Here is an 11,781-nt window from a genome sequence, read left to right as displayed (position 1 = left end):
GATTGTTTTCTGTACTTTATCTTCATTTTTTTCTGCATGCACAATTACTGTATCTATCATAATGCCTGTAATAACTGACAGTACCACGAACCCAATATACTGCTTCTGGAATTCTGGGGAAAGCCCTTGAAGGAAACTCACTTCAATATCTGCATGCTCAGTTCCCCTATTTGGGGGGTTTGTGAGAGTAGAATGGCAGTAAGTTCCAGCTCTGACAACAGTCTTATCCCGCCGAATCAGTTGTGAATTCTGCAAATACAACAAAAAATAGAGCTCCGAAATCATAAATAACTTCATGGCAAGAATATTACTGCATTTTAGGGCATTTGTAAATTTTAACCTAAGTAATTCATACAGGAATTGAGGAATTAAGAAACTGTCTGTCATATAGTTTTGTATTTATACTTTGTACCTGTAATATAACTTAGCTTTTTTCATTAACTTTTGAATAAAGTTCCTCATCTCTTACTCACTTTTCTTCTTCACTTTCAAAAGTTATGCTAAGGATGGCAGAATCTGAAAGGATTCAATTTATGAAGAACTAAGTGATTTAATTGACTCCATTGTTTAGCATCTCAGCAAAAAGCCGTAGCATTTATTAATATTCCTACTTTCTGTCAACAAGTATTGACATTTCCTTACCAGATAATAAAATTATAAATTTATTCATTTAACACTAATGAATGTAGCTGGGCATGTTTATAATAGTTCTGGAATGAAATTGCTTACAAAATAAAACATTTTACAGTAAATTCTTTATAAACTCAAAGCCACCAAAATATAAAAAATATTAATTAATATTGTGTATTGAATTAGTAGTCACTGTAGGATTGATAAAATACTTAATTTACTTAAATATATACTTTAGAATATCATACTTATTTCAAATAATCAGCTAATTCGTGAATAACTATGAAGGTTAGAATGTTGAAAACTTTCACTTGAGAACAGGAAATACAATACAAATACTGTAAGATGCTTTCTCTTCTAAAGCACAGTCATTGAAATAAAGCTCTTATTGGGAAGCAGCTGGAAGAAAATAAATAAAGTACTTACAAAATCTGCAAATTGTCCAGATGAGAATTGGTTGTGGTACTGAGACATGTTAACGGGAGAAAAATAACATTTAGTCAATAAAAATATGATGTGTTCATTCCAAACAGAGACACATTCTTTTGACGCCCATCATATTGAAGGTTTGCTTTTTTGTATAGTTTCTTTTTTCTGACCTTGAGAAATGACAGTAACCAAAAGGAAGATAGATACACGCTTATTCCTGCCCTGATATTGGACAAACTCTTATTACTGAAATTCTGTAAGCCACAATTTCTAGTATTTTGGGGCTTCTTGAAAGGCTAGAATTTTTTTCTTTCTCTCTCTCACTTTTTATTTTTTCTTCCTTCCTTCCTTTCTTCTGTTCCTTCTTTCTTGAATTTTCACATGTTTTACTTTATCTCTGTTACAAATATATAGTTCACTGCAATGCATGTCTTTCAAAGTGTGAACCTTCTGTGTGCTAAATGAACATGGCCAATAGAATTTCATGATCCTCAATGTAAAAACAGGAAATAAGAGTTCCTCCCCAATCACATTTTAAAAGTTTCTACCATAGTTATTTTTAGATTTTTAACAAAGTAGAGAAAATGTATTAATATCATTAGATTCTATGAAATTTCATGACACGGTCCAATTGGCCCTGTCATTGTTTCAGTAGTTGGAGCATCTTTTATCCATGAAGGTGAATTTTCTGATATTTCAGTCATGATATTTAATATGTCCGGTTCTAGTGCAGTTCAAGTATTAGTATGATGGTTGAGATACTTACAAGCTCTATATAGAATTGGCTAGCCAGTTTTTGGAGAGTTTCAGCTTTCTGAATGGCACTGTTAAATGTTTCCACAAGTGGGTCCCAGCAGCCGCCCTCTTTTGCCTGACACGCAGGAATTGATGCAGCTTTGTCCCAAAGCAGCACATTTGAGACCACCAGCAACAGTAATGCCCCTGCTATATAGAAACAAAAGTCACTTAGAGATTGTATATTAACCTGAGTTCTCCTAGGCACCAGTAAAGTTTTTTCTGGTCAAAGTTTTTTTTTTAGTTTTTTAGTTTGTTTGTTCTTTTGTTTTTGTTGTTGTTTATTTTTTGTTTGTTTGTTTGTTTGTTTGTTTTGTTTTCCTGCATAACTTTATATGGGATATATGGAATGGCATACATATTCATTCTATGTACTTAGGTAAGTAATTGAATTTTTCTGAATAATAGTTTGAGGAGCAGCTGATTTCACATATTTTTGTTGTTTCAGAAGTGCTTCTGAATTTTACAAATGTCTGAAACTAAAATTAGTTCTGAACTTGTACTTTAAGTCATTTATTAGATGGTTTATCTTATTTGGAATTTAAACTCATTTTATGTCACCAAACTCTTGAAAAATATGCAATTTTTAATCATCATATCTGATGTCCATGTTTTGGACACATAACAAAGGGATAGAACAGTTTACCTCTTTGCTTCCTCTATACATTGAACAATAAATACAACCATGATGATTACTAACAAGATGATGTGATGTTATCTAATATATGTTGTCAGCTTAGAAGTGCCAACTTATGATGAATATACATCAGAGATTTTTTTTCATCAAAAACTTCAGATTGCCTTCCAGTTTGTCTGTAACCATAGATGACCCTGTGCCACAGTGCTCCATACCCAAATAGCACTGAAAGAGAGCTGGTCTTCCAGGAGTGTAGTAACACCTGTCAACACAGGTAAGATCACCACTTTTGTTCTACAGGACCCACCCAGAGACCTCAGGACACAGGAACAGAGGAGCAGCCTGGGACACGATCATTCTGTTTTCTATCTGTGTCCAGAGTTGATCCTGTGCCACAGCACTCCACACCCAAATACCTCCAGGAGAGAGCTGGTCTCCCAGGAGTGCTGGCACATCTGTTAGCATAGGCAACACCACGATTTCTGCTCAAATTCCTGGCCCAAGAGTTACATGCCCAGAGTCATCAGGACACAGGAACAAAGAAACAGCCGTGGACAGGATCCTTCAGATTTCTGTCAGCCAAACAGATACAATGTACCACAGCTCTTCATACCCAAATTCATACCAGAAAGAGCTAGTCTCCCAGGAGTATTGACACATAAGCTTGTAGGAGTTACAGGCCACATTCAGATATAGCAAGCCCAGCTAACCCCAGAGATATCCAGCTGGTAAGAGACAAGGGAAAGAACATAAGCAACAGAAACCAAGGTTACCTGGCATCATCAGAACCCAGTTCTTTCACAAGAGTGGGCCCTGGATATCCCAACCCACCAGAAAAGAAGTCATGTCTAATTTAAAGTCATGTCTCATGATGATGATAGAAGACTTTACAAAAGACATAAATAGCTCCCTTAAAGAAATAGAGAACAACACAGGTAAACAGGTAGAAGCCTTTAAAGAGAAAACACAAAAGTCCCTTAAAGAATGGAAAACACAACCAAACAGGTGAAAGAATTGAACAAAACGATCCAGGATCTAAAAATGGAAATAGAAACAATAAAGAAATCACAAAGAGAGACAACCTTGAAGAAAGAAAAACCTAAAAAAGAGATCAAGAGTCATAGACACAAGCATTACAAACAGAGTAGAAAAGATAAGAAAGAATCTCGTGTTCAAAAGATACCATAGAAAACATTGACACAACAATCAAAGAAAATGGAAAATGCAAAAAGCTTCTAAACCAAAACATCCAGAAAATCTATGAAACAATGAGAAGAGCAATGCTAAGGATAATATGTATAGAAGAGGGCAGAGATGCCCAACTTAAAGGGCCACTAAGTATCTTCAACCAAATTATAGAAGAAAACTTCCCTAACCTAAAGAAAGAGATGCCCATAAACATACAAGAAGCCTACAGAACTCCAAGTAGAATGGACCAGAAAAGAAATTCCTCCTGTTATGTAATAGTCAAAACACCAAATGCAAAAAGCAAAGATTATTAAAAGAAATAAGGGGAAAAGTTCAAGTAACATATAAAGGCAGATCTATTAGAGTTACACCTGAGTTCTCACCAAAGACTATGGAAGTTAGAAGAGCCTAACAGATGTCATACAGACACTAAGAGAACACAATGCCAGCCCAGACTATTATACCCAGGAAAACCCCTCAATTACTGTAGATGGAAAAACCAAGATATTACATGACAAATCCAAATTTACACAATATCTTTATACAAATTCAGCCCTACAAAGGACAATATATGGAAAACTCTAACACAAAGACAGAAACTGCAACCTAGAAAAAGCAAGAAAGTAATCTTTCAACAAACCTAAAAGAAGATAGCCACACAAACATAATTCTACCTCTAACAACAAAAACGGCAAGGAAGCAACAATCACTTTTCCTTAATATCTCTTAACATCAATGGACACAGTTCACCAATAAAAAGAAATATACTAACAGACTGGATACATAAACAGGACTCAGTATTTTTCTGCATACAGGAAATGCACATCAGAGTCAAAAATAGACACTACCTCAGAATAAAGGACTGGGAAACAATTTTCTAAGCAAATATCCCAAGAAACAAGCCTGAGTAACCATTTTTATATCGAATAAAATTGACTTTCAACCAAAAGTTATCAAAAAGGTAAAGGACACTTCATACTCATCAAAGGAAAAATCTACCAAAATGAACTCTCAATTCTGACCATCTATGCTCCAAATGCAAGGGCACCCACATTCATAAAAGAAAATTTACTAAAGCTCAAAGCACACATTGCACCTCACACAAGAATAGTGAAAGACTTCAACACCCTACTCTCATCAACATGAGAACATCATGAAAACAAACTAAACCGAGACCCAGTGAATCTAAAAGCAGTTATGAACCAAATGAATATAACAGATATCTACAGAACATTCCATCTTAAAACAAAGGAATATCCCTTCTTCTTAGCACCTCATGGTACCTCCTCCAAAATTGGCCATATAATCAGTCACAAAACAGGCCTCAAGAGATACAAGAAGATTGAAATAATCCCATGCATCCTATCAGATCACCATGGACTAAGGCTAGTCTTCAATAACAACAAAATTAATAGAAAGCCTAAATACACATGGAAACTGAACAATGTTCTACTCAATGATAACTTGGTCAAGGAAGAAATAAAGAAAGAAATTAAGACTTCTTAGAATTCAATGAAAATGAAGGCACAACATACCCAAACTTATGTGACAATGAAACCAGTGCTAAGAGGAAAACTCATAGCTTTGAGTGCTTCTAAAACAAAACTGGAGAGAGCATACACTAGCAGCTTGACAGCACATCAGATTCACAATTCACAGACCACATGAAGCTCAAGATGAAGGAATATCAAAGTGTGGATACTTCAGTCTTTCTTAGAAGGGGGAATGAAATACCAACAGGAGGAGATAAAGAGAAAAAATGTGAAGCAAAGACTGAAGGAAAGGCCTTCCAGAGACTGCCCTAACTGGGGATCCAACCCACATCCAGTCACCAAACACAGACACTACTGTGGATGCCAAGAACTGCTTGGTAACAGGAGCCTGATATAGTTGTCTCCTGAGAGGCTCTGCTAGAGCCTAACAAATACAGAGGTGGATGCTCACAGGCAACCAATAGACTAATCAAGGAGTCCCCAATGGAGGAGTTGGAGAAAGGACTGAAGGAGCGGAAGGGGTTTGCAGCCCCATAGGAGGAACAACTATATGAATCAACCAGACCTCCCAGAACTCCCAGGGACTAAAACTCCAAACAAAGAATACACATGGAGCAATCCATGGCTCCAGCCATATATGTAGCAAAAGATAGCCTTGTGGGTCATCAATAAGAAGAAAGGCCCTTGGTCCTCTGAAGGCTTGATGCTCCAGTGTAGGGGAATGCCAGAATGGGGAAGTAGGAATGAGTGGGTGTGTGTATGGAGGGAACACACTCATAGAAGCAGGGGTAGAAGGATGGGATGGGGGTTTTCAGAGGGGAATCCAGTAAATGGTGTGACATTTGAAATGGAAATAAAGAAAATATTTAATAAAAATTCAAATAAAAATATTCAGAACATTCTTTTTAAAGTTGATCTACCCCATACTTAGTTAGCAGATTAGGCTCTCTTAATGTAATATGAATGTATTCAGATTGTAGAAGGAATGCATACTCAAATTATTTTTCTAATAGCCTGTTATTGGCTAAGGTAGAATTCAGAACCCCAACCATTAGTACTTTTTACTCACAATCACAATTCTGTTTCTTCTGCCTTTAGATAAGATTAATTCAATCCACTGATTTTACACCCTCAATAATTTACAATTTATGAAACTCTAAAACATTGTACATTTGAGATGTATTCCTTGTGCTAGAAGGTGTTTTATGCATTGGAAGCTGCTTAGTGATTATCGTCAGTTCTACTCATGTGATACCAGGAACACATTCCTCCTCCTTCTCTTTTCTCAAAAGAGAAGACAAGATAACACAGACTCTCATTGAACATTGCAACATGTCTAAAATTAAAGGATGTCAAAATCTACTAATCCAATTGTCTCTTGTACCCTTGTACAGTTTCTTTCAAGAAAAAATAATTTTAAACAATAGTATAAAGGGCATGCAGAATTTGACTCCTGATAAACTATGAACAAATATCTTTTCACACCAGATAGAACATGAAAGATTCCAAAGAATGCATTTCATTGAAATAAATTCACAGAATCACTGAACTGAGTACTTTTACTAAGAGACACACCAGGGAGGGGGATTTACTTACAGAAGTAAGGTTGACTCAGTGGCAGCTCCATTAGTGAGTTGTTCCTAAGAAGAATGAATTCTGTCTCTGGAGACCTGCTTCACTTGAGTTGTACATTTGGTTAGTTTTCTGTTCCTATATATTCTAGCAGATAAGTCCTATGACATGCATTCCACGCAACAGCAAGTAGTCATGTACAGAAACACTCATTCATGAAGCATGTCATTCTGCCTTCAGAGGATGTTAACGCTTTTATTACAACATACTTATACGTGTCTGGATGACATCCTTTTACATGTTACTACACATTGAATCTTGTGCAAATTATTTTTGAAATCTCTGGAGCCATTCTCAGTGGCCTGATTAAAGATGATCATGTCAGACCATTAGAAAATCATTGTTTGTGATTACTTCTCTTTCTTTTAAATCTTCCATACTTTATCTAATCTTTTCCTCATATTTAGGGACAGAGAATGATTCTGCATTGAATATTTGATCAACATACCACAACATTAGTAAATTATGTATACTGTTATGAATCTTTGCCAGTAATCACTGGATACTCTGAAGAGTGTTTCTCTGTGAACTAAGCTGACAATTAAAATCTGAATGCTTAAATTAGGTATTTAGAACTCAGTCTAAAATATATCATATATATTTAATACAAAAACTCTATTAACTTCCATTAGACAATATAACCTCTCAAAAATTACTGGACATTTTTTTAAGATAACAAACATAGGTTGATTTCTTGCAATTGCTCTTAATCATGTCAGAAGTTTGTTAACTGCACAAATAACAATTACACCATGATTGTTCTAAGAAGCATAGTTTCATACACTTACTACTTGTACTAGCACTTGTGCTACAGTACCATTGTGGGTAATTCTTCAAAAGCCAGTGCCATAGTGGCTTCCAGACTCTGGCATCTAGTCAACATTGAGGGATCTTCTAACTCAATGCCAACAAAATATTCTTGTTGCTGAAAGAGAGTATTGCTGCTTAAAAATATAGGCAAATAAGTTAGGTCTAATATTCATACAAAAAGAAATATAGCTACAAGAATGTCATGATGGATTTCAGAACCCTAGCGGTGCAATATCTTGTGGGAAGGTAACTCTGATCTCCAGGTCAACTACATCTTAAGAGATTTAATTCAATAAACATATTTTTTCTCAGGAATCCCTTTTCCTCCATGTATGTGTATGTTAACAGAATCTTTTTCATTTCCATTTTATTAAATTATTTTATTTATTTATATTAGAAATGTTACCCCCATTTCCAGTTTCCTGTCCAGTGGTTCATAATTCCATCCCCCTTCCCTTTGCTTCTGAGAGGGTGCTTCCCCACACAACCTCCCCACCTACCTCATCCAAACCATCACCACAATATTCTGGAGCATCAAGTTTCTACAGGTTTAGGCACATCCTCTCCCACTCAGTCCAAACAAGGCATTCTTCTGCTACATATGCACCAGGGGCCATGGACTACCCCATGTATGCTCTTTCGTTGTTGGCTTAGACTCTGGGAGCTCATAAGGGTCCAGATTAGTTGATACTGTTGTTGGTCCTTTGGAGTTGCCATCCACTTTAGCTCCTTCAATCCTTCTACTAACCCTCCCATAGGTGTTCTTGACCTCACTTGAAGAGTTGGCTGTATCTGCATCTGTCTCAGTCAGATGCTGGTAGAGCCTTTCAGAGGACACCAATGTGTTCCTTTCTGCAAGCACAACATGTCATTAATAATAATGTCATTGGTTTGGTCCTGTGCATGGGATTAAACACAAGTTGGATCAGTCATTAGATGTCCGTTCCTGAATTCTCTGGACCATTTTTCTCCCTGCATTTCCTTTAGTCAGGAGCAATTGTGAATCAAATATTTTAAAGATGAGTGGATGGCTTCATGCCTCAACTGGGTGCCCCGTCTATCTACTGGAGATGATCTCTTTAGTTTCCATTTCCCCACTCTTCGTCATTTTAGCTAAGGTCATGCCCATTGAGTTCTGGGAGTCTCTCACATCCCAGCTCTCTACGATTCTCTAGAGGTTCACCCTGGCCCTCACTCCCTACTGCTGTGTATTTCTGTTCATTCTCCTAGCCCTAAGGGCTTCTCTCCTGTCTCAGTCCCATATTTGATTCTCCCTACTTTTCCCTCCCTATCTCCTACCCATGTTCCTCCCACCCCCTTCTTTCTGGGATTATTTTGTTCCTCCTAAGTGGGACTGAAGTATCCACACTTGTGCCTTCCTTCTTAGTAAGTTTCATATGACCTGTGAGTTGTATCATGAGTATTCTGTTCTTTTGGCTAATATGCACTTACCAGTGAGTATAGACCTTGAATGTCTTTTGGGGTAAGGGTTGACTAATAGTGGTTAAGAGTACTGGGCTGCTCTTCCAGAAGTTCTGAGTTCAATTCCTAACACATGGTTACTTACAACCATCTCTAACAGGATCTGATGCCCTCTCCTGGTGCATCTAAAGATAGAGAAAATATAATCACATGTATAGTCTAGACTCACAGATTCTTTAAGAGCTGAATTTAGTATCTTTTTAATTTCTTCACCAAATGTGTAAATGTGTAGAAGTTGGATTTTTGAAATTGAGGCTTAATGGAAGTTCAGCACTTTTACGGACCTACTGTTACCTGATTCAATTGACTTGATGATTCTGCATCCACATGGACATTAGTCACAGACTACAAAGGTGTTAGACATCATGAACAAGCCTCGAGGTTATATGAGTTGTTTCTTCCAAAGCATAAGACTGTGTAGAGTAGCACGGATGGGACCATTGCTTCTTTTGCAAGCTTATAATCTAAACAGAGACCTCTGAACTGTTAGGTTGCTTCACTTTAGACTGGCATATGATCAGTTAGAGGTGGCATCTTGCTAAGGGCCAAGAAGGGCCAGGGCCCATTCAGATCCAAGTAATCTGCTGTTCCTTCAGCAGTCTTCCAACTTTCAGTAGTCTCTTGCTTGGTCTTATGCTCTCTAGTTCTTTGTCAACAGTGTTTTGGGAAAGGACTCTGGCTGGGTTCATAATCTCCTCCTCACAGACCACCCTTTTCTCAACAACACAACTTCATCATAACTTTCATTACATCAAACAAAACACTCCAAACTTGATATGCAGCCTACATCTCTTCTACACATCCATACCCAAGATTCCTATGTACATTAGAGAATTATACACAAAGTTCTCTATGAGAAACAGTTAAGTGCATACCCCTGGGGCAACTGGTATCATTTTTATATTCCTTGATCTATCTCCTTATGATTGCACTGATAGATTTACCTCTAGTGATCTTGAATAACCGTGAATTCTAGTCTACTTGACAAATTGATGTCTACAGTGTCTTGAAGATTGCTTTAAGATGTCCTCATGTTCGCTATAATGTCCAGGTAGAAAGGCAACGTTAGTAAATCTGTTAATTTTAAAATATGTACTCTCCCTTTAAGACATCACTTTCCTGCAGCAAGGAAATCACTGGAAAGCCCTGTCTCATCTTCTACCCTATTAAGAACTATTATTCAGTTTCCAGCCTTTCAACTGCTAGTACATACCACACCTTTGATTTGGTCAAAATTTCTGTTAGATATCCTGTATTGGTCACAGTGCAAATCTTGCCACATTTGACTTCCCATAAGCCAAGTTCTCATATACACACACAAATATATATATATATATATTTGTGTGTGTATACATATGTGTGTATATTTATTGTATTACCTCTTTTTAAGTGATATTTAAGTCTTGTTCCAGTAATTTCTTTTCTAGAGAGCCCTTCTACTTCAAGTGTAATTTTATGGTGAATCATGACTTGCAAGAAGATAATATACAAACTTTTTTGAAGGCACCAAACTGTCACCTCAAGTAACAAAGTCAATGTGTTTTTCAGAAATGTACCAGTTGAGATCTAAAATTACCTGATAAAAGTCAAAGGACTTACTCTTGACATGCCTAAAGTAGTATCTTCTACTTGAATCTTACCTTAGTCAAATTGAAGATTCTTTCATCAAAGTTACCTGACTACAATGCTCGGTAGAAAGTTGGATACTCTTTTCAACTTTACGTCTTCTGAGAGTTTCCTGTGTGTTTGGTTTCTTATTTCTTTTCCTTGATTTGAGTATTTTTTATGTTTTGTATTTCCATTCTAGATTTTTTAAACTTTACAATATACATATTACAAACATATTTACTTGTGCCAGTGCTCCTTCTCTGTTGCTGTCTCTCCCTGCCACACACAGGTGTGCAATCTACCCTAACATTAAAATAACACAAATAATGTATTACTAGTCACATGAGATTATTTTTCTCAAGGAGGCTGAACTTAAACATCCATTATTATTTGCTGAGGTTACCTAGCACACTTATATGGATTACATACATTTTAAAATGGACACTATATATGATTGACTTATAATTTGCTGAAATAGAGAGAACAGTATATAAAAACTGATTTTTCTCACAAGAAGGCCATTTGATCACATTTTGTTTCTCATCAAAGTTCTGTCATCTGCCTTCCAGGATGACTTTTCTGTTTGATTGTTTGCTTTTTCCCCCCACATGAAACAAGTATTTACTGGTCATCAGTAGGTACTCAGGGAGCTTGACACATTTAAACTTCATGACAATATTGCCAGTTGCAAATGACCAAAATCATTTACAGACTATAATACTCATGCACAATCAAGTTACATACTAGTGAATTTGTTTTGATTTTATATTTTTGAAACAATATTTCTAAAAAGCAATAGAAACAAAAGGCATTAATGAATGTAGTAGTTTCATGAATTCTATATGTTCTTTTGCAACGAGGCTCTCACAAAGCAGACCATTTCTTGGCATGTACATCTGAAGAACTGTGACACAAATTTGCCTTTAATAACAATATCAGTGGAACTTACAATGGAGTTTTGATGAACCTTTATGTGTTTTCTAAGAAGATCATACCTGAAACCTATCTCTAATTTAGTATAATTAGTAAGTTGGTCCCTGTTATTTAGTGATAGTGAACAGGAAAATAAGGGAGGAT

At 36.4% G+C, this 11,781-nt stretch overlaps 1 protein-coding gene across 1 annotated transcript; it reads right to left on the bottom strand.

The window, feature by feature from the left end:
- Window positions 1-84: 84 nt before the first annotated feature.
- Window positions 85-6,799, bottom strand: LOC114634815 (prolactin-8A9-like; the record flags this gene model as incomplete). The annotated part of the gene is made up of 4 exons (XM_028783417.1): window positions 6,769-6,799; window positions 1,826-2,004; window positions 1,057-1,095; window positions 85-249 (listed from the first exon to the last, which is right to left on the bottom strand). Coding segments are annotated over exons 1-4 (414 nt in total), but the record flags the coding sequence as incomplete, so codon positions are not given.
- Between the last annotated feature and the right edge of the window lie 4,982 nt (window positions 6,800-11,781).

Source organism: Grammomys surdaster, unplaced genomic scaffold (assembly GCF_004785775.1).
Source record: "Grammomys surdaster isolate TR1022 unplaced genomic scaffold, NIH_TR_1.0 1118, whole genome shotgun sequence".
Classification (NCBI taxonomy): Eukaryota; Metazoa; Chordata; class Mammalia; order Rodentia; family Muridae; genus Grammomys; species Grammomys surdaster.
Note: the sequence above shows the minus strand (reverse complement) of the source record. Positions and strands in the feature narration are given on the sequence as shown.